General features: G+C 36.9%; 3 protein-coding genes across 5 annotated transcripts in view; all 3 read left to right on the forward strand.

Moving 5' to 3' along the window:
• Positions 1 to 20378, forward strand: part of LOC122976252 (major facilitator superfamily domain-containing protein 6-A-like) — a 28558-nt gene extending 8180 nt beyond the window's left edge. The window contains exons 3-8 of one of the 3 annotated variants that reach the window (XM_044344639.1): positions 2899 to 2996; positions 6062 to 6223; positions 6461 to 6559; positions 7425 to 7717; positions 8734 to 8737; positions 10998 to 11094. In XM_044344639.1, coding sequence (XP_044200574.1) covers positions 2899 to 2996; positions 6062 to 6223; positions 6461 to 6559; positions 7425 to 7717; positions 8734 to 8737; positions 10998 to 11005 — 664 coding nt within the window. In that variant the 3' untranslated portion in view covers positions 11006 to 11094. Of the gene's footprint in view, positions 1 to 2898; positions 2997 to 6061; positions 6224 to 6460; positions 6560 to 7424; positions 7718 to 8733; positions 8738 to 10997; positions 13627 to 20315 lie in introns of those variants that run through there. The other 2 variants (XM_044344637.1, XM_044344638.1) reach the window with 2 other exon arrangements.
• LOC122976244 overlaps positions 1 to 24050 on the forward strand; it is a 1153509-nt gene that overhangs the window by 345826 nt on the left and 783633 nt on the right. The window lies entirely within an intron of this gene.
• The window catches only part of LOC122976266 (NGFI-A-binding protein 1-like), a 43759-nt gene continuing 42651 nt past the window's right edge, over positions 22943 to 24050 (forward strand). The window contains exon 1 of the mRNA XM_044344668.1: positions 22943 to 23013. The gene's annotated coding sequence lies outside the window, so the exon portion shown is untranslated. The remainder of the gene's footprint in view (positions 23014 to 24050) is intronic.

Here is a 24050-nt window from a genome sequence, read left to right on the forward strand (position 1 = left end):
AGAAAAAAGTTGAGTTGGCAATGATATATGACAAAGAAAAGCAGAAATTTCTCACATTTGAAGAGCTGAAACTAGAGAATATTTGCTTATCGTTTCAGCCTTATCTAGTAGTGCACTTTCATAAAGTCATGAGATTCATAGCAGACAGATTTTTGCGAGATATCCTGACTTTTAGAATGGATCAAGCTCCAGATAGTCTGGATCCTACACTTCCCATGATGCAACTCATTCTGTCAGACAGAAAACATTGTAGGGCTGCAACTAACGATTCATTTCATTATCAATTAATCTACAAAATGCCACAAAATGGTCAAAATGTCAGTCACTGTTTCCCAAAGATGACATCTTCAAATGTCCTGTTTTGTCCACAACTTAAAGATATTCAGTTTACTGTCATAAAGGACTAAAGAAAACAGGAAATATTGACATTTAAGAAGCTGGAATCAGATAATTTGGACACTTTTTTCCTTAAGAAAAATTACTCAAAATGATTATTTGGCGATTCATTTAATAGTAAGCAACTAATTGTTACTGCTCTAAAACATCACACAGCTGTGTTCACATGATGGTTTTGTGTGTCAACCAACATATTTACATTTATGATAATGAAACCTTCCCCCGAATGTATCAGTCTGACGTGTGTTATCATTGTTAATGTTCCTAATAGTCATAGCAGCTTTATCTTGTGGTTAGCAGCTGTTATCATCATCAGAGGGAAACACTAACATCACCTGCTGTTTTCTCCAGGCAGCGAACAGGAACCGACTGTCTCTGCTGAACATTTAGAAGAGGGCTTTCCCTGGGGATATAAATGTAATGATATAAAAGTCTCACATTGGTAAATAAGCTGCTTGTGGATTTTAAATTGTTTTCAGTGAGAGATCCTCAGACGGCCACGCATCAGCTTTTATTTATCCGTGTGTGCTCAGCAAACCGTCTTTGGGTGGTCAAACAGAGAAATTATCCTGTGTGGATCAATATCCAGAGGGTTTGAGGGCGTGTCATGTTCAGGTTGGTTTATCTGCTGTTTGTGCAGGTCAAAGCGAAGACGTTCTCCAAATAATACATCTGAAAATGTCAAGATGCTCTAACATGGAAATTACAGCTGCAGTAGAAAACACAACCTAACAAACAACAAGAAACCAACATGTAAGGATTACAGGTAGAAAGACTTTATTACCTGATATTGACAGAAAACAATTAAATTTAGTTAATTGCTTATTGGTTTAGGGACAATTATATATCATGAACTAATGCCAGACACAAACTAAACAATACATATACATACATGAATGCATAAAGCACAAAACTTAACAAGAAAATACATATGAAACAGCACAAAACTAAAAAAAAAAATACAAACAATGATGCCAATCACCACATTTTGATAATTGATTCATAGAAAAATACATTTTTTTAAACTGAAATGAATATATATAAGATTTGTGTGCTTTTCTCCATTTTATATATATCATCATAAACGTTTGTGTTTTGTTACTTTTAGTGAATAAAAAATATTAATTTAAGGAGATTTTTAAAACTTAACAATCATCTAACAAAACCTCAAATGAACCAGCTACGTGTGCAGAACATGTCTTTGTTTAAAAGCTCTGGCAGACTTGTACTAACTATAATTAAACCGATAAGTCCATTAATTGATTAGTTGATCAACAGGAAACTAGTTGGCAGTAGTTTCTTAATAGATTAATCATATCAGTGGTTTGTCAATGCCTCAAGGTGTGCACGTCCTAACACATAACATGTGTTTAGGCAAAAGCAACCTCAAGAGAAGACTGAACAGAAAAGTCGATTTATTAAGTACAGTTACAATGTTTTGACTTTATGTCTTCATCAGGTCATATTCAACATGTGACCAAGAAGGTCCAAGTGTGAATCTCAGGTCGAGCCAATCAATGATGTCAATATGTCGGCTACTCATCCAGTTATGCAGCACAAAACTCAGAGATATCAGTTCCACATCAGCCCCTTGAGCACAATCAGATGTTTAACAGTTTGAATAAATCTATTTGCACAAAAAGAAGAGGACCAATCACTGATCTACAACTACGCAAGTTCAGAAAAATACATAAAAAACATGATCAAACAGTCGTACACGAGTTGCCAAACGTGCTAGATGATGATCAATCATCAGAATCGCTCAAATTCAAGGAAATCAAAGATTACAAAAAATGTCAAAATCCTCGTCAATCAGTGGTGATAGACAATATTCAGGGTTTATATACAATACCGTCTCACTATGGAGAAGTTCATCCGACCTCACCTGATAAAGACATGATGTCAAAACGTCATAATTGTTCTTAATCAACTTCAACTACAAGAAAACATGTCAATCATTCTCTGGTTGCAGCCTTTCAGATGTGAGGATTTGATGTTTTTGTTTGTCATGTAATGATTGTGATCTGAATATCTGCTGGTTTTGGACTGTTGGTCCGTTAAAACAAGCATTTTTATCTTGAGATCTGATAAATTATGATACTGTATGAATATTCTGATTAATAAATAATAAAAGTAATAGTTATTTACAAACCACATTTAACAAACTTATGAACTCTGCTTTCAAACAGAGTAGGTGTAATTTCACTTCAAATCCTAAATGATCTTAAGATCTGCTCATTTAGTCAATGAAATGTAAAAAATTTACAATTGATTAGAGCTGACGGTTTGATTGTTTTGTCCAAAACCTTAAAATATTCAATTTATTGTCATATATATCAAAGAAAAACAGCAAATTGTCATGTTTGAGAAGCTGGAACAAAAGACTATTTGGCATTTTTGCTTGAAAAATGACTAAAATCACAAACCGATTATTGAAATAGTTGCTTCACACAATCGACTAATCAATTAATTGACTAATCATCCTCCATCTCTCCCCCTCAGAGTGCTGTACATCGGCCTGGCCTGCAACACGGCGCGTTACCTGTACATCTCCTACCTGACCAACGCCTGGACCGTCCTGCCCATGGAGGTCCTTCAAGGTAACGTGCCCTCATTTCTCTGTCTGCAGGGAGACCGGGGGAAGCTAGGACCCAGGGGACAGGAAAGGAGCCGGCGGTGTTTGTCTAAGCTTATCAGTCGGCCTTTTCTTCCTCCAGCAGCCCGGCTCGCTAACGGCAGCGAAGCAGGATGTGCTGGTTGGTGGGAGGCGGCCCGAGCTGCATGTCAGACGTTGATGAGTTTGTAGAAGGAGAGGAACCTCTGACTCATATTTTCACATCCTAAAAACAAACTAAGTGGCACCTAAAACAACCAGAGAGAGAGAACTTAATGAGGCTAAAAGCTCGTCTGTCATGACGTCCATCTTTATATACAGTACAGTCAGTGCAAAAGAAAAATAAATGTACAGGATTTAAAATAATATTCACATTAATGAGTCAAGAGAGCAACTTAAAGTCCAACTGAAATTAAACTTCCTCATTTTGTCTGTTACAGCAACATATCTGCTCTGTTTCTTTGGTTTCATGATGGCGCCGTCTAGTTTCACATTATTTTTGATTAAATACCTTTCTGTCATCCGCTAACGTAGCTGGAGTCATTATTTCAACTGATTACCAAATTATTTAGTTTTTACTTGTAAAAACAACATATCGCTTCATCTTGTTATATCACAAAACTCTGATTAAAACACACTTTTTGCATTAATATTTTCAGTTGGCAAGTCGTTTATAACAAGAAACTTCCAGATGTCCTAAAAAATAAAACATCACAACTTTCTAGAGTCCACAGTGACGTCATCAAATATCGTATAACCAAACATAATACATTTTCTGACCTAAAACCATTAAATCTTTGCCATTTTTGCTTAAAAAAGGCACTAAATGATTAATCGATTATTGATTCAACTAATCGTTGCAACTCTAGACTGCTGCTGCTTTCACTGTGTAGACATTATGTAACACATCTACAACATGCCCCCAAAACATCAGCAGCCAGAGAGAGCAGCATTGACAGCAAAGAGACCAGATTTTTACATTTTGTAGCTCAGGGTTTTTCCTGATAATCAATATAATATTACATCATCCTCCCCTCGAATCCTCCTGAATTTACAGTCGCATATCAGTTCCTTTTCTGGGAAATTATAGGAAACTGTAGGAGCTGGAAACATAAGAGTTTTAAACAAGTTTTATCAGCAAAACTACCAGTTTCAGTTGAATAAATCCAACTAATGTCATAAATGATCCTGAAGGTAGAAATGAGAAAAAGCTTCATTAATCATCTGTTTCTCATGAGACTTATGAAAACAGATGCTACAGATCATTTAAGATGCAAATATCAGTATCAAAGTAGAAACACATTTAAAACAGATACAGATCACATGACTAGAAGGAAATAATAAAGAGAATAAACAGTGAAGTCTAGTAAAGTGATGAATGTCTTTGTGACTGTGGGAGGAAACTTGTTGAAACTTGTTTGAGACGTCAACGCTGAGAAAACACTGACGCCTCACTGAGCAAACAAAATTCACTCCCTCAAGTTCAAGTTCGCTGCCTGTTTTGACTTTGAACCAGCAAAACAATTAAAAGTTTAAAAGAACGAGTCTTCAACATGTCCATTAGCTCCCGAACGTCCAGCGAGAGTCGATAACACACAGCAGAAAACATCAGGAAGAGCAACAGCCGACTTTTTTACTGTTGTTTACTTCAAGCACATAATCTGTGATAAGCTGCGACCGGCTCGACGCTGCGTCATGTGACACGTTGTGTTTCAGACTTCAGGCAGGAAGTTGACCTTTTTTATTTTCATGTATGAAGATAACAGAATATTTTCATAATCTTATAGTGTTACTGTTGGAACCAGCAGAGATGGATCAACAAATACTGGATATTTTAAACCAATACAGACCACAAAACTCAAATATTCTTCTAAAAGTCAGCAGGGAGCGTCATTTGTTACATTTTGCACCATAAATAGAGATTATAGACCAACAAATACTAATTACTGATATCAGTATTTGTGCATTTTAGGCATCTGATAATAATATATAAACACTTTAGATCAGGATCACTTAAATTAGATTATTAAAGAAAAGTTTATTTTTACAATATAAAAATAAACTCAGTGTTCTCTGGAATAAAGACACATTTTCTAAATTATTAGTTATAAATAGAGCTGCAACAAATAGTTAATTAAACAATCGGAAACTATTCTGATGATTGATTGATCATTTTGGTCCTTTTTATGAGAAAAAACACCAGATATTAAACGGTTTCAAGTTGTCAGATTCTTATATCATCACTGGGGACTGATGTGATGGATATTTTTCACTTGTTTGATGTTTTATAGACCAAAAAAATAATCAGGAGATTAATTAGTTGCAGCCCTAATTATAAGTATCTTGCATTTTCTCTACTGCAGTTTCTGTGAAGTTAGTTATCAGCCGACACATAAATGTTGATGCTAATATATCTGCAGTTTCTGTGATTCTAGTAGAAACATCAAATACGTCAAGAAATAATCAAAACTTTAATAATTCACAGAATCAAAAGGCTCCTGAAAAAACTGTGCAATTAAAAACGCTCTTAAATACTTGCAATTACACTTTTTTTATTCTGATTTCCTGAAATAAGTTCAAGTCTGAACTTATCTAGAAAAATAAACTGGTTGCTGATAAATGTTCAACTTCTATATAAATGAAACTTTGTCTGAACGTTTTTGTAGGTAACACTTGAACTCTCTCCAGACCACAGCAGTTTATTATAATCTGCTCAATTTTCATAATATTTAAACAGCAGATTTCTCTTATACAGCTTCTCAGAGTTGTATGTAACCTTATTTTACAACTATAATTGTTGTAAAATAGCTTAAATGCTGTATTTTTAAGATCTTGGATACATTACAGTTAACTAATTAACTGACTGTTAAAGCCAATAAAATAAACAATAAATGCTGCTGTTTCATTGTTTCTCAATTTATCACTCAAATATCACTTTAATTTAAAGGTTAACAGTCGTTATTATCTTTTTTTAATAAACATCAAGTCCGTACCTGCAGAATAGCTGCAGACATCATGTGAACCACGTCTGTCGCTTTCTGTGTCCTCCAGGTGTGACGCACGCCTCGGTTTGGGCAGCCTGCATCTCCTACCTGAGCGCCGCCGTCCCGCCGGCCCTGCGGACGTCTGCGCAGGGCATCCTGCAGGGCCTGCACCTCGGCTTGGGCCGCGGCTGTGGAGCCATGGTGGGAGGAGTGTTCGTCAGCTATTTCGGTATGATGTCACACGCTGGAGCTCCTGTTGTGTTCGATGACAATAAACCGTTGCAGAAGAAGTTTGTTGTTTTATTTTGACCAGTTGGGGCCAGAAAATAATTTTGTAAGAAGTGATTATTAAGTTTTTCTGCCCTCTAGTGGACAAAAACTGCACTTTAAGTGGAATCTAATTGCAGAATTTATTTGTATATTATTGATATTTTTACATCAGTGAGTGATTCCTTTCCTACTGCAGGTGCTGCGGAGACCTTCAGAGGAATCGGCATGGCCTCCCTCGTCATCCTCCTCATCTTCTCCTTCATCCAGTGTCTGAGCAGAGAGACCGAGGGGAAAGGTGGGACACTTCCTCCATCCAAACACACTGTTTCCCTTTTGTTTCGTTACCAGAGAACTGATAAACATCTATGCAGCGGCAAACAATACGTTTGCGTGCGTTTTTAAAGTAGATGAACAGGAAGGACAGGAAGACATGAATTATACAGTAGCACAAAACCTATAAAGGATTTAACTTTATCAAATTAATACTAAACTGTCAAGGGAAAAAAACAACTAATTTATGATAGTTTTGTCCACAATCATCAATATTTTCAACCTCTAAAGGTGAGAAACAGGAGACTTAACTAGCATCTGATGATACTGTAACAACACAACATAATTAACAGCTTAACTTTAGTTTATCTGCAGTAGATTTTTAATATTTTATAATCACATTTTGCGCTTTTCCCATAAATAAATGATCTTCTATCTTCTCATACGTCGATAGTCGACACTACTGTGACATGTTGAAAGTTTCAGTGAGGAAAACTGTGAGGTTTGTTCCTTTTTTAATGAATTAATGCAGGTTTAGAAATTGTTTTTGGTCACATTTAAATGTATTTTTTATTATTTTTATCCTTTATTTACTCCTCGAGATTAAAAATCTCTTTTTTAAGAGCATCCTGGACAAGATAAGTGACAAGAGCAAGTACAGACAAACAGCATAAAACAGATAAATGTATCTCGTGATACATGATCATAAATAAAATTTGAAATACACATAATTTTGTTCTGTTTTTTTCCTGTATTTATTTTTTGCTGCATGTAGAAAACAAAACCTTCCTGATTGTTTTTCTTGTTTTATTTAGTTTCATGATTCTTAAATAAAAAAATAAAATACTACTATAGTAAGTAATGTTTCCTGTTACCTCTTCTTCTCTCAGAGGACAAAATGCTGGCGGAGAACATCCCGGTCCCGTCCAGCCCGGTTCCCATCGCCACCATCGACCTGGTGCCGAACCAGACCGCCGTAGGTAGCCCCGCCCTGAACCGGCAGGCCGCCGTGTTGCCCGTCAAGAAGACAAAGCACCAGGAGGAGCAGGAAGATGTGACCCGGCCTGCCTGGGTGCTCTCCGGCGCCCCCTGGGTCACCATCGCCTTCGCCATCGTCCAGATCAGAGAGATGATAAACATGGCGAAGAGCGGCGGGCCACCTCTGGAGACTCAACCACTGCAGGTGAACAAAATCATGATTCTAAAATGTAATATTTAATATTCATTTATATGACTTTGCCATGTGTGTACATGTGTATAAGTACAAACATTCATATATTTCTCTGCATTTACATATTTATACCACTTTATATTCACTGTCAATTAATCAATTATTTTTCTGATTAATCAGTTTATAATTTAGTCTATCAAATGTCAAAAGTTAGTGAAAAATGTCCTTCACAGTTTCTCAGAGCTCAAGGTGGCATCTTGTTTTTGTCAAAAACACAAAAACATTCAGTTTACTTTGATATAAAACAAACACAAGCAGCAAATTCTCACATTTTAGAAGCTGCAACCAGAGAATATTTGGTATATTTGTTTGATAAATAATGTAAAAAATCAATCAAATATCAAAGTTTTGTTATTTCCTGTAGATCTTGTAATTGATTAATATTTGCAGCACTTATGTTCTACTAACAGTATGTAGATGCTACAGCTGCTGCTAAAACATCTGAATTTTCATTAAATCTTAGTTGTCATCAGTTTTTGTCTGAACGCTTTAAACATTCACATGAATAATTGCTGATTTATTTATTTTTAGACACATTTAACACATTGACACATTGACACATTGACACATTTGACATCTAAAAATTCCGCAGAGTCTTCATGTATGAATCCCTCAGATGGATGACGCTCACTCATCCATAACGAATCATTAAACATGTTAGATTTTTGTGTTTTTAAGATCACAGTAATGCGTGTTGTAACTGGAAACAGACTCGTACAGCACTGGTGTAGCTGCAGTAACAGCATCTGTCATCGTTATTATTATTAAATTATAATAATAATAATGACAGATGTTTTCCAGCTGTCATATCTGACAGTTTAATGACCGTGTGGGAAATGTTTCTTTACGGTTTACTAACTTGAACTTTCTGACACTTCCTCCTCTCTCCGGCTGCCCACACACACACACACACACACACACACACACACACACACACACACACACACACACACACACACACACTGAAGAAAGGTGAGATATGTGTGTGTGTGTTTGCAAAGGTCAATGGAAAACTACCGTATGTGTGTGTGTGCGGGGGGAGAAGGGGGGAGGGGGACACGTCCGTCCAGAGTTTCCTCTGTGTGTTGATGCATGCGGTGATAACAGTGACTCATCTATACCTGTCTGTCTGTCTGTGTCTGTGTGTGTGTGTGTGTGTGTGTGTGTGTGTGTGTGGTATGTGGCCGTGTACGTGCATGCGTATTTCTCCTCCCACGCTCGTGTCATGACGTCTTGTGATGAGGTGCATTGCATGCCTGAGTTACTCCCCGCTGATGTCACCCCGACCCCACCCATAGATACACATAGACGCCACATCAGGGCTGTGGGACGAGTCTCAGCCACGCCGCCATGTTGCTCCGGTCTTCTCGCCGCCCTCCTTTTGTGCTTCATTTGAATGTTTTTTAAAGAAAGAAACACAAAAACTGAAGCACAAAGAATCATTTTCGCAACACACAGGAGTTATTTCACAACATTAATGAATGAAAGCACATTTGAAGGAGATCTTTTAGTAGCCAGTATGAACAGGAGGAAAGATTACAGCGAGGAAAACCTCTTTCACCGCTCATATGGACGCACTTATAAAATTTGTGAACCCGTCCTTTAGACGACTGTTAATCTTGGCAATCAAACTTAATTTGTAGCTTCTATTAATTATTATCATTATTGTTATTATTATTGTTCAGAGTCCAACTGACCTGATGATCTCCCTCAAAGCATAAACGCTGCTTTCACGTTGAATTAACTTACATGAGACTAAATTTATATCAATCGTGTCTCTCAGGCACAAACATCATCAGCCTGAAACTCAGTTTCATTTTCCTGCTGCTCTTGGTTTTGTTTCTACAAAACGACTGAACAGAACGTCAAACTGTTACTAATAACTCACTGTATGTGTCATTTATGTAAATAATGTGGGAAATATGAATATCATTCAAATATTAGACATTTTAACTGTTAAAAACACATTCATATATGATGTTGACATATTAAATCATCATAGTAACCATATAAGAACACAATATGAAAGCAGAATATATGTTTAAAATAATTACAAAATTTTAATTTGTTGTAGTAATATTGTTTTACTGTTACTTTTTATTAAACAGAAGTATGCTGGTGTGAAAACCGTTATTTATTTTGTGATAAACTGCAGGAAAATTGATTGATTGATTGGCTCTTCACACAATATCCAGTACTTGTTTGCGTTCAGAGCGGCAACCACGTGCGCTGACACGTTGACACAATGACCAGCAGCGAACAATGTGGCGTCTACGTATGTGTGTGTGTATCTAAAGACCTCAACCTCCCTCTGCATCCTCAGCTCTGTGTGTCTGATCATTTCATCACTGATCAGTCTGATTGGTTTGTGTTCAGATGTTGTTAGTTTCTCAGACTTTGGTCTCCATGGTGAAGTCGGGTTGCACAAATATAAATTTCTATTTGTTTTTCTGAACTAAGCTGTTAACACACTGCAGTAAGGACACAAACTCTGCTTTATGTTTATGATTTTTCCTTCTTCATTTCCACATTTTGTTTTATTTTATACATTTTTTTTAAAGTCTTTGGCACTTGTGTAGACTGCAGCTACACTACTTCTAATAATAATTTGTGTCTAATGTGGTTTTTCCACAAAATAAGTTCAATTACCTCATTAAAAACTTTAAAATGACATTTAATCCAGAATCCACGAATATGAGATAAGTCCATGTTCAGTGTTTGTGCACTGGAGGCTTCATGTTTCCACGTCACACTTGTGTAAGTCTCATACTGGACCACGACTGGCTCCAAACTAGTCCTGATGTCACAAATCCTGCTCGTAGATTTAAAGTGAACTCAGAGAAACTTCCCACTCGGAGCAGATGGATGTGAAATCTGGTTTAAATCCAAACATCTGTAGACATCTGTCAGATCACAGATTTGCCTCTGAAGACGCAGCCTGCTGCTGGATTAAAGGTTAAAAACAGGTCAGTGCAGATGATGAAAATGTAAAGTTTGACTCATTGTAAGATAAAACTAATAGTCAGAATTTATCTTTGTGCAACCAGTCAGCGTATCTAATAGCAGACACTTTAAGATAAGTGTCTGGCTAGTTAGGTAGCTTTTCCAGGTAGCTTCCTTTTCCCACCTGGTTTACAGATTAATGTTTAGCGTCCGTCATGATGGTGTGTGATGTAACTGTAAACCTTGCTGCCCGTCAGCTGCTCTCACTGTTTGTTCTCCTCGTTGCTAGGTATCTAATGACCGGGCGTCACCCGAGTATGAGGCGGTGGCGACGTCACACAGAAACCCCGGTGATGATGGCGACACTGCGTCCGCACAGTCGGAACCCACCCACCCAGCGCCCACGGACTCTAACGAGGACAACAAAGACCAAACGCACCCAGGAGGCCCCAGTGAAAACCCTGCCTTCACAGCAGAAAGCACAGGCTGACTGTCCATTTAGAGACTAATTTAATTTACACACGTGGAGCTTCATTCAGTGTGTTTTATTGCCGCAAAAATATCCATCTTTAACTGGTTGATTAGTCTCCAATTCAATCTTAAAATCTGAGTAATAATCTGCTGTTGCTATGAAATAATTCCACCACAGTTTCATTAATGACGAGGACTCTCTAGAAATGAGTCAGTATCTTGACAAAATGCTGTATTTATGTGGATTTTTTTGTAAAAAAAAAAAAAAAAAAAATCAGCTTGAAATGAGGCCAAAAAAATATCCCTTTATTCTCAAAAAGTGCTGATTTTTATTGGAAGCAGGTGGATTATTCCTCTAATCAGCAGAGTTTGATGGTTTTTAAAATGTTTTTTAAGACTCAGACTTGTTTCTATGGATTGTTTTTGCAATTTTCTGGGGGGGATTTGAATGTTCGGTTGAAGCTGAAGGTGTAATCCACACCTGTGAGCATTGTGCACTATATTAACTACCTTTTACCGGTGGAGCGTGAAGGAAAATCCTTCAGATGTAAAGAATGTGCCTCTCCAAACTTAATTTATAAACTTTAAAAAAAGTAGGGAAATCTGACAAGATGGTGATTTAATTTACTGTAAGAAATTCAGACGGTTGACAGCACAAATTTAATGGATTAAAAAGCATTTTTTGAAGAATTTATTAGCAGCTGAGGTTGTTTCACAAATGGTTTTAAATCGCTGTAGTCATTTTTTTTTTCATTAATTGTAACACAACACAGAGTGACCAAACTTTATTCCACTACAGTCTGATTTTATATTGACGATGTCGTTGCGACCGACAGACAAAAGGGTGAGGATGAGTTTTTACACTGGAGGATGAGGGTAGAAAGCTTTCAACCCTATCACATGATATTCTTCAGCCCAGTTGTATTTCAATTTCCATTTTTCAGAGCTGTAAGGACTTCTCACATACAGTATGTAAGCTGTGATAAATTAAAAACTACTTTTACTTTTCAGATTTAAGATTTAACACAAAGAAACATACAATAAGCTACAGCTGCAAGTGTCATATAATATTTTTAAAGACTAAACCAGTAATAAGCAGTGTCTAGTTTCAGAGTCGTTAGCGGCTCCTAGAAAGAAACATTTGACAAGACGTTACATGTTCACAAATCCTGTATGTATGAGTCAGTTGCTGCATTTTCATTTTGGTTTCTCACTAAATTATAAAAACTACAGATATGACAGATATGACCTCATAGTAACACACTGAAAGGTGGCGATGACCTCGTGTACTGATGAACTACTGTATTAGAATTTATTATTGTTGAGAGAGTTACAATTCTTACTTTATGTTGAGATCAAGGTAATTACTGCACATAATCCCATTACAGTAGCATAATTGTTTATTTGAAGCCACTGTAACACTTTAGAAGAACAGTGATTTGCAAAAAAAACTTGTGAATTAGATTCGTTTTCGAAGCGCTAACTCTCTAAAAGTCGACCCGCAGTGGAAAGAAGTTGCATTTTCTCACCTTCGTTTCACATTTTCTCACCTTCGTTTCACATTTTCTCACTTCTTTCAAGACAAAAAAAAAAAAAAAGCTGTTTGAAGACTCAGCTGCAGATAAACTTCTGGCTGAGACGGACGATTGTTTACTGAAGGATCTGTGAAGAAGTGCCTCTTAATTATCGTCACTGTTCTGACTTCTTATTACGACGTCAAGCAAGGATCCCTTTATACGCTCCTACAGGACGATCTGTCATTTTCAACACAGCATACAAAATATTTTTGTATTGAAGCTGCCGATAGTCGATACATCATATTTACTGTCTTTGTTTCCCATTTTCATGCCAAATAATTTCCAGTTTTCAGTGTTTTTCAGCCTCAGAAACTGAATTTCTGACGTCGTCGGAGATGATTGAAGGAGGTTTTATGGAAAAAAGTGGAAAGAAATTAAATACGTATTTCTGTCTCTGAGGTAAAAGAGGAACCTCAGTGATGAAGGCCAATATCAGCTCTTTAACACAGTATCAGTGTAATATTGATCATATTGGTAAAAATATTATTAAATGTATGTTGTGTTGAAAAGTAAACTGTGTGTTTGTTTTACTACAGTCTGTCTGAGAGGAGCCTTTCTCCTCTTAAATATGATCTACTTCCTGTTGAAACAAAACGCAACTTGGGCTGCTAACGATTATTTCCCAATATTGGCATATTTTCCAATAATTGATTATGGTGTAAAATTATCATTTAAAATGTCAAAGATAACTGTGGATACAAAACTGTTTTTAGATCAACAAAAAAACAGGAAAGTAATGAATTTAAAATGTTATAAACAGACTCAAGATCCACTTACTGTCTTTTCCCATCAGACTCCTGATGATGACCATGAGATACCATTAAAAACGAGTCTAGTAAGTGCACCTTGAGTTAAGTTTTTTTTTTTTTTGTCAAATTGCTGTTTTTGAGCTCAAGAATACATTTTGACACTCAGAGATGAAGATTTAAGATTTGTTGACTAAACAGTCTCACCACGAGGTCCATTTAGTAGCTGTTCTGAAGCTTTCAGCCGTCATCACATGATATTCTGCAGCAGCCCAGTTGTAGATGTTCAAGCTTCCATTTTTAAGTGTACTGTATTTGATAAACTAGAAACTAATTTTACTTAGATTATGATTTAACATAAAGAAACATGATAATCTTATAATATATAAAACATTGTCACAGATTAAACCAGTGTTGTGTCTCATTTCAGACACTCTTAAGTTCTCAGTTGGATTCATTTAAACAACTGAAGCCTAAAAAGGTGAAATGATCCAATATTTCATAAATGTGAAAGTTTGTGTTTGTTTTTTTTTTCTTTTAATCATCTCAACCTGTGACTAACTGTATATAAAGTAGTGTAAACTAGCTCCACCTCCAGCAGCTACAACAGTAACATGCTGCTCTAACACTGATGCTTCACTATTAATAATCTAATGATGTCATATATAATAATAAACACATTTTCAGCAGGATGGGTACTTTACTTTTGATACTTTAAGTGCATTTTGCTGATAATACTTCTCAACGTAAGTGAGATTTAAGAGGAAACAAACACAAGAGATCAACATTTACCTGAGGGAGATTTTTAATGCAATACTTAGTGTTTTTATGTTGCTTTATTGCCACTTTTATGTACATAAAGGATCATTCTTTCACCACAAGAAGGTGAAAAATGAACTTTCAGTCTCAGAAACTCTCAAGGTTGAAAGTAACAAGAAACAAGAAGTCATCTGCACTTGTTTTGATAATTGATTGTCATGTTTTTTAAGCAAAACTTAAAATATTTTGCTGCTCCCAACTTCTCAAATGTGAATATTTGCTGTTTTTTTTAGTCCTTTATGAAAATGTTTTCATTTGTCGGACAAAACGACCAATTTGAAGACATCAGCTTGAGCACTGATGGTCATTTCCATCAATTTTCAGGTATTTTATTGACCAAATTAACAGATAACGACAGTATTCTTTATTTGCAGCCCTTCATGTTAACATGACAGAGGTTGAGAGTTCAAATCTGTCAACGTCGATGCTGCAGGATGATCTTGAAGGCAGATGTTGCGTCTAAAATCAACCACTTGATGGCAGTAGCGTTCTGAGAGACCTGGTAGGTTTATGGAGTCTTAAACGGACTAAACCAGTCTTGTGTATGTGTGTGTGTGTGTGTGTGTGTATGGAGGGTTATTGAGGTCGTGGTGCGCCTGCTACTGATGGGTGTGTGTGGGAGGACAGTAATAGGCTTCCTCAAAAACTAGACTATGTGCTGTCGTAAAAAAAAAAAAAAAAAAACACTAAAAAAATAAAATCAAAACCGTCTTGGCACACTCAACCTGTCTGATATCTGTGGAGAAATTTCATCAACCCCTCTGCTACTGCTGTTGTTGATGCTGTTTTGTCTCGCGTGGTGCTTAATAATGAACAGTATAATAATGTTGTTTTCTGCAAAGGTGTCATGACCACGAGCTTCAGAACAACGCCGCACATTTCAATTTTAAATGACACCGAGGGGTCGAGGAGAGACGGGGCGTTTATTCTCTGACACGTCTCTGAAAATTGCAGGGAATTACCGCAGCGTTGACCTGCAGATGCGTAAAAATTGCTGGAACAAAGAGCGGCGTGCATGCTAATCGGTTCAGTGTCTTGCTTGTGGGCACTTTGGCAGGACAGTCAGATGATTGTAGACACATCAGCTGTGACCTCTCTTGCACAGGACTGTCTGTACAGTTGGAAAAATGCCACTGATGCCACCTTTTTTTTTTTTTTTTTTTTTTAAGTGTTTGTCCTGAACTGAAGTGCAAAGTCCTTCTTTCTCACTGCTAGAGCTTAATGTTCAGAAGCAAAATAAAGCTTTCACACCTGGAAACAGAGAACATTAAGGTCATTTTCCATCATCCTGTTTTTTTCTCTTAACTTGCTTCTTTTCTCTTGTGGTTTTATTGCCTTTGGATGCACTCAAACTAATCAGCGACGCAGAAAAATGCTTTTATCCACAACCTCTACATACATCTGAGTATTCAAATCTGATGGTAACGTCTCCTAAATGGCACAATCACATCATCAAAATACAAATACAGTTTGATTTATGTCAGGTAGTTGATAAAATACTGCATTTATATAAATGTATTGTAAAAATTAGCTTGTATACAATCTTGAAAAATGGGAATAATGCCCTAACCCTAACCCTAACCCTAACCCCAACCATAACCCTAACCATAACCCTAACTTTTCTATTGTTTCCATGGACTGTTTTTGCAGTGGAGACGTTGGTTTGAATGACTAAACTAAACTTAATTGACTTTATGGGAAAAAGTGATAAAATTTCACAAGATGGTGATTTAATTTCCACCATAACATGTTTAATGATACTACAAAATCATTGCCAGCACAAATTTAACAAATTTGCATTAACATTTTTTGAAAAATGTCTCTGTAAATGAGGTTATTTGCTGGTACATATGATAATATTTTAGAGGGGAGAGAACATTAAGGCCACTTCGTAGCATCCTATACTTGCTTCCAAAAACTAATCAGCGGCGCAGAAAAAAGCTTTTATCCACAACCTCTACCTGTACCTGAGCCTTTACAGGATTCAAATTAGATGTTAACATCTCATAAATGGTGTGTTCATAACATCAAAACATAATATATCCTCATCCAGAGTCAATTTTGTTAATTGTGCTCAATTACCATCAATAACTAAACGCATCAGTATCATGCTTATCAGTCTCCGGGCCAACCGCTGCCCAGATACAACCTGAGGCTATTTTTAGCTTATTTTCCTCCTTGTGCTGTGATGGAGAGGTGAGCCAGACACCCTGAGGAGGCGACTTGGCAAGATCTGTTGAGTCAAGGTGATGACGGCTCCTCTCGTCAGGGACTGAGACGAGACCGAGGTGTCCGGATTACCCAGCAGCACCTCTGGGATCACAGGACGGCCGGCTGGACTCCGCAGCTCTGAACTGCTTTAATGTCAAAGGAAGATTTCTGGAAACTTTTTCAGAAGCATGATTGTTGTTTTGAATCTGTGATGTTAGTTCCCGTCATAAAAAAGGTCAACTAGAAATTAAATTCATATATTACTTAATTGTTTTCAAACAGGAAAACATAGTTGTTGCTTTCTGTATTAAACTAAAGACCATCAACACAAGAAGACGACAATTAACATTTTCTCGTTATGTTGAGAGAAAACGTGATTCAGCAGCATTTCATTTCTAGCAAGATGTATTTGCTGTTGAAATTTAGTCATATATAAAAGTAATTTCTATGAAAGGTGATATGAAGGGTTGTTAACTATTAGACATTCAAAATGACCTGATTGAAGCTCAAAATGTGTAATTCCTAAACTTTCTAATCATTATTTTCTGCTGTTGCCATGATTTTGTGGTGGACGCAACAACAAAAGTGTCTTCCTGCTAAAAGGCTTCTCATGTCAGAGTCCAGAGAAATCAAGCAGCAGTTCCTGGTTTTAAAGACTAACTATTGTTTTGTAAATGTGAAGGTTTCTTCACAGCAGTCTTTTAGCGTAACTCAGTCGAGTTACTGGTCAAACACAGACATGAAAAATAGTCAAAAATTTTAAAAAAAAGGCTCTCTGGACACCAAAAAACTCCGGACCAACTTAAATGCATTTCATTAATGTCTCAGTGAATTAACAGAACATAACTAAGTTTTGTTTTCTTGGTTTCACAGCCCAGTATTCCCAGTTTCAGAGGTTTTATTATAAATGTGGACTTAAGTTAGTTGTCTTGCTCATACTCAGCCTGTGAATGTGATGCTAGGATTTTTAAAAATGCTGAGCTCATGAGAACAAAGTAGAAACTTTTGACTATCCACTAAAATTATTTGTAAAATGTTCTAATTTTTATTTAACTGTGCACTTATATTTCTGTAAGTTTTTCCTCCATAAGTTCCCAAACCTCTTAAAATGAAGAAATGTCTGTGGACTTAAACTGTAGTGTGACTTTTTCTCATTTTATATCGTCTCATTAGTAGCCTGAACATTCAGTATTTCACAAGAATAAAGGTCAAATTAGAGAAAAGGTTATAGAAATGAGCATATTTTTGCGTAACATGTGAATTTCTTTCTTTCTTTTAATCTTGAGATTATTAAAAGTGCCTTGTGGTTGGGAACCAGTGTGATGATATAAATGCTGTTTCTGAGCCCTCTTCAGTGTACCAAGTATATGATTTTGCTGGAGAAATACAAAATCCCCTTTTTAACTTTCATTTATTTGTAAATTTTGCCCCATGCTGAATCAGAATCCGCCTTTAAAAGAACCCACCGTGTGTAATTTGTGCGTATTTGTAGATGACAAACTCCTCCTTGAGTATTTAAAACCCTCAAATTGGTTTGTTTTGACTGTTTGGGGGGCTCTCTGTGCTGAACCAGGTAGTGAAACTTACTGCTTCAGTGTTTACTTGTAACAGAAACCTGCAAACTCTTGGCCCTGCAAGGCGAACTGCTGGAGACCACCGTGCTAAATGACTAAACTGTGAAGTATAACTGAGCAGACAGCAGAGAGGGTCACAGGTTAAAGATGAGCCTGGTGCTGACGCCCTCTCAGAAAACCCCCAGACAACCCTGGTAAGACCTCCTGCAGCGCTGCTACTCAGGACCACCTGAGTCAAGTCTGAGTCAGAATAAAGACCACAGCCAGTTGTGTTATTGGCAGGATGCTGCAGACAAAGTAGCGCACGGCCGCATGCTGCTTATTCTCATTTTGGAAAAACATCCTGCAAGAGCTGCAAGTCACCACAATACCCATTTGATGCTTGCAGTGGTGGGAAGTAACTAAATACATTTACTCAAGTATTTTACTTAAGTATAATTTTGAGGTACTTTTATGCTACTTTATACTTCTACTCCACTACATTTAACTGACAGTTTTAGTTACTTTTCAGATGAAGATTTGACACAATGGATAATATAACAAGCTTTTAAAATACAACACATTGTTAAAGATGAAACCAGTGGTTTCCAACCTTTTTGGCTTTAGACGTCTTACAAAAAGCAGTTTGTAGTCGGGGTCACATTTCACATGTCTATGAGTTGTTAACAGCTCCACCAAATAGTGATTTTTCCCTCTAAACTTCTCACATGCTTTCATTTCAATAAATGTTCAAATGATCCAATATTTCAGCAAAAATCAAAGATTAGAGAAAAAGTCCAAAAACTGAAAACAGATTTGTGTATCAGAACTTTGTTTTTTCTTCTTTCCTCTCCCATTAATCATCTCACCACCCCTCAGATTTATCTGCTGACCCTTTGGAGGGGCCCGACCCCTAGGTTGGGAACCACTGGACTAAACTAGCTAACTGTATATAAAGTAGTGTAAACTAGCTCCACCTCCAGCAGCTACAACAGTAACATGCTGCTCTAACACTGATGCTTCACTATTAATAATCTAATGATGTCATATATAATAATATATCAGTCAGAGGGACCAAACCACTACTTTTACTGCAATACTTTAACTACATCAAGCTCATAATACTTATGTACTTTTACTGCAATACTTTAACTACTTTAAGCTACTTTTTGAGGATTCTTCATGCAGGACTTTTACTTGTAATGGAGTATTTTTACATAGCTGTATTGATACTTTTATTTCAGTAAAGGATCTGAATACTTCTAACAGCCTAAATGATTACATTAATGCCATTTGCTATGTGAAGTAGCACCTCTGGTTTTTGTCTTTGTTTCAGGCGAGGTGGCCACCTCACTATGAAACACTCCAGCTAGCCAAGTTGAAGGTTGTCTGACATAGATGTAATTTCTGACTGGAAACTTATTAATCACTGACTGACTAGTTTGATTACCTTTCAAGAGCCAACTTTTGGAGTGAAGACAAAGACAAAAATGCTAAACATTAGCCTTTATGGATATTTTTTTCATTCATGAATTCATTTCATTCATTAATTCCTACTGAATGTTTCTTTTTAAAAACAATTTAAACTAAAAACTTTAGGTTTTGGACTGTTGGTTGGGCAAAACAGACATTTGAAGACATCAACTTGGTCTTTTGGTTTCTTACTATTGACACTTTGGGGACGTTTTGTAGATAAATCACAAATCAAATAATAAAGCCCTGGACACCAATCTACCTAACGAATCTACACACATCACCACAAGCTTTCTCAGCTACCTCTCACATGTTTCTAGCTGGTTTTTTAACCAACACATAATTCTCTAGTTTTCATCATGATGAGGATGCAGTTTTTTGGAATTAAATTGGCCATTAAGAAGCTTTAAATCTGTTCTTGATCTGGGAAATGATCTCCAACCGAAGGCATCGTTAGCGCCTCGCTGTTGGGACTTAGAGTAATGTTAACAGTATCTGTGTGCAGAGCAGAATGAGCGCTGCAGTGTGAAACGGGTGCAGCAGACTAAGATATATAAGAGCAGACAGCTGTCATGGTCGGTCTGGCATCACCGTGCTCGCTGTGTTCTTACAGCTTCGCCTCTGTTTACACAGGATGGTGAGGACGCTGCACTGTTACCTGGCCACGAACAGCACACTGATGTTAATGTCTTCTCAGACATTGACCTGATTTTCAATTCATAACCCTCATTTGATTAACTGCTTTTTTTTTCTTCAGTGCAGGGAGCAGTTTGGACAACATTCAAACAGTTCATCATATTCATGACCACAGTTGTTCCACTGGACTAAATGGAGGGTAAGTTGTTGGCACATCAGAGGTTGTTGTTGAGATATCTGAAGGCGTTTGTTAGTCAGTCTGCTGCCTAAAATGTTCCAGTTGAACCAGGGATTCGGGCTCTTGATCAATTCTCTGACCTTATGGTTGTTCAAAACACAAAAAGTCAACAAATGTTGGCTCTTTAAGAACAGATTTGATAGAAAACTACTTACTGTTGCAAAATATCAGAGCCGCTAATGGACCTTTAGGAGATTGGTAGACTTTCACCTACTGTGTGAAATACCTTATGTTCCTTACGTTATACTTGTGTTTCACAGGTACGTAGTAAATATTTTTGGGGGACATTTTATGGTTTTATTTAATAGTTGACAGTACAGAAATGACAAGAAACTAGGGAGAGAGAGATGGTGGATGAGGTCCACAAAGATCCACAGACCAGGAGCGTTGCGATTTATGGTTCGCATCTTAAACCCAAGAGGCCCAAAATGTAGACAGAGTTTACAGATTTCTTTATACTTCAAAACAGAGAAGGCTCCTATCAAAAACTCTACAACACAAGTCCAAATTAAAAGAGAAAATACGTGGTGTAAAACTTATAAAACTTCTGATCTGACACCACTAACATGATTTTTCTGTGCAAAACTTCCAAAATCATTTGGTGATTTGACACCACTGTGGTTAAGGTTCGGTCAGGTTTAGACACAAAAACTATTTCCGGGTAAAGTTAGACAAACATCGTCATTGACATGGAAACCAGCGATGACTGACGGTAGGAAATGGGCTGCTAAAAGTCAAGTCCTCCTTTCCTTCAAGAGTCACAGTTCCTACAGCTGTTACATGGCTTTGTCACCTCAAAGGTCACCAGATCATTTTTGGGCATTTGTTTAGTTGACTGATGCTGTCATTTTTCTTGGGGAAGTTTCTGACAACACCAGCGAAGAAATGAACATCCTGTATGACATGAAAAATAAAAAGGTGTTGCTGTAAACATGTATACTCCCACTAAAATAGCTATATCCCAAGTGCAGTTGTGCCTTTTTATATTTATTTAGCAGTACAAACACTGTTTAGGGATGTTTATTTTGCATATGGACTTGTTAATCTTTAATTGAAATTAAATACTTAACTGAGGCTTTTTAAATATGCAGACAAGGACCAGATCTGCAAGAGTTAAATATATTATTTCCATATATCTACAGTGAAGTTTGCACAACCAGTAATATAATCTTATTAGCAGCTGCAGCAAGATATACTGTACATTGACTGTCCTCTTTTTTAGACCACTCCACTCAAAACTTGGATTTTGAAGCATTCATGGGGTCCTGGATGTAAATTTTGCACATGGCTTTTATCACTAGGGTGTTTACAAGTGATCTGGTGATTAACAGGCATATGTTGGCACACTTATAGCCATTTATACAACTGATCAGTCGAATTATAGTAGGAGAAATTCTGCCAGTCACATCCAAGAGAGCTTCTGCTTCTTAAAAGCTTGAGACTGCAGCGATGCCTCTGACCTTTTTTGAAGTAACTCTACTCTTGTGGGTTTAAAACAGGATTTTGTGTTTCCATGTAGAGCTGCACACATGAAAGCAAGTGCTAAAATAATTCTCTTCTAATAACCAAACATACCTAATAATCTCCTTCTTTGCCAGAAACCAAATCCCCAGCTCTGAAATGTCACAAATGCCTCAAATTACCTTTGTTTTAAATACCCTTTATCCTGGGATTCCTCAGGGATCCGTCCCGGGTTCCCCTGTGGGTTTAATCTGAGGAACCTAAAAGGTTTCCTCAGGGTGCCTTTTACATTTCACAGTGTGCAGGCATGGTAATGTATTTTAAAACATCTTAAGCACATTACGAGCGTGTTACACACCATTCTGTTTGTGTAATCACATTTGGAAATGACATGCATCATTATCAAGGGAGGAAATTAACATTTTCATCCACCGGCCACAATGGTTCCAAATTTTTGCCAGAGCCGTTCACTGTTTCACCAGCCAAGTATGATTTTAGAAAAGCAGAACAGTCTCAGCGGGATGGGAGGTTACCAGTGTTTCACTGCAGACTGCTGGTGTTTTTCTACCTTTAACAGATTAGTGATTGGAAGCAGTGTAGTTGCTTTTCAGTTTATATTGATTACTATCACCTGATCAGGGAATAATCAGAGGAAAGCTGAAACATAGCCGTTAAATTTCATCTTTTCACTGTTTATTTCCTGATAATTGAAAGTAAAACTGAATAAAAACAACATCTTTTTTCATGGTGTCAATATTTGATTCATTTTTCCGGGCTGTGCTTGTATCGTGTGCTTGTACTCTATAATTATGTAATAGAGACATGCATTATTAATCATTAAAATCAATGAGGACAGGCTGACTACAAGCAGCAGCAGTGTAGGTCTATGATGTGGTTAATGATGGATTGTGATGATAATTACCATGAGATGAGAAAGCCGTAGTACAGAGTGAAGTGTCACTAACTGGACTAATTAGAGCAAAATCTCATTTTCCCTACATGCATCGACATCTGTGGCCTCCAACAGATGCTGCTGTCAGACCAAAAGGACGGACGAACTGCACTCATGGAAAAGTGAGATGATCACAGAGGGATTTATGTTTCATCTATAAAACTACAGGTACTGATGGAAAACTCGTATTTTATGTCACATGATCCACATTGTAAAGCCTTCTATCCTGATATGGATGAAACACAACACTAAACTCTTCTCAACTTGAAGTTTAGATCCCAATTTGAGTCACTTAATAATCAAACATTTAAAGGATAATTCCAGTTTATTACAATTTCTGTCTTCTTTAACACTCCTCATGTTTCTTGCCATGTTAAACGTTGTTGTAGTGATTATCAATGTTATCATAAAATAAAATGATTGCCCATATGTAGAAAATGGGTGTAATAACCTGTAATTTTCCATTAAAGTGGCTGTAATGGATATTTTTATAGTAACACTGCCTGAGCTGTCAGTGTGAGCGACTCTACAGCTCCCCTCGGCATTATGGAGCTTTAAAGTGAGTTTCAGCTCATTGTTTAACTGTCCAGCTGTAACTTTACTGTTTTGGTTCATTCTCAGCGCTTTCATATCGTCGTTTTCAGTCACAGCAGGCAGCTGTTTTCAGTGAAAAAGCTCTAAAAAGCCACTGTACACTACCTGCTCAGCATCAAACAGCAAACAGACACAGTTAGCTGTAGACTAGCTGGTTAACATAGTAGAGCATTTAGCAGCTAAAGAGCCAGATATTTCCCTCAGGAGATGGTAGAAGATGTTGAAGAGATGAATTGAAACATGATTTAGGGTATTTTTTGTCCAACACATATTCAGAATTATGCAAATTTTGGAACAGAAATTTGGAGACATTTCCTGAATTTTCCAGTTTTAACACCAGAAACCGAGATCAAAGAATGGTTTATTTTGCTTTATCACTTGAAATGACATTTGTCCCAAGCAAATGAATGAAAGAAGCACATTTTCTGAGGGTTGCTTTGTGAAAAAGATTTATTGGTATATGTTTAAAGGAAAAAACAGCTTGAAATATGTAATAATTTTTATGTAAACCATTTGTAGCTTCAGTTACTGGAGTCATGGAGCAGAAATTATTCAGAAAACCAGTTCCTCAGGATAAAAATATGCCTTTTCCGGTCAAAGCATCATACTTT

This window comes from Thunnus albacares, chromosome 24 (assembly GCF_914725855.1).
Source record: "Thunnus albacares chromosome 24, fThuAlb1.1, whole genome shotgun sequence".
NCBI lineage: Eukaryota > Metazoa > Chordata > Actinopteri > Scombriformes > Scombridae > Thunnus > Thunnus albacares.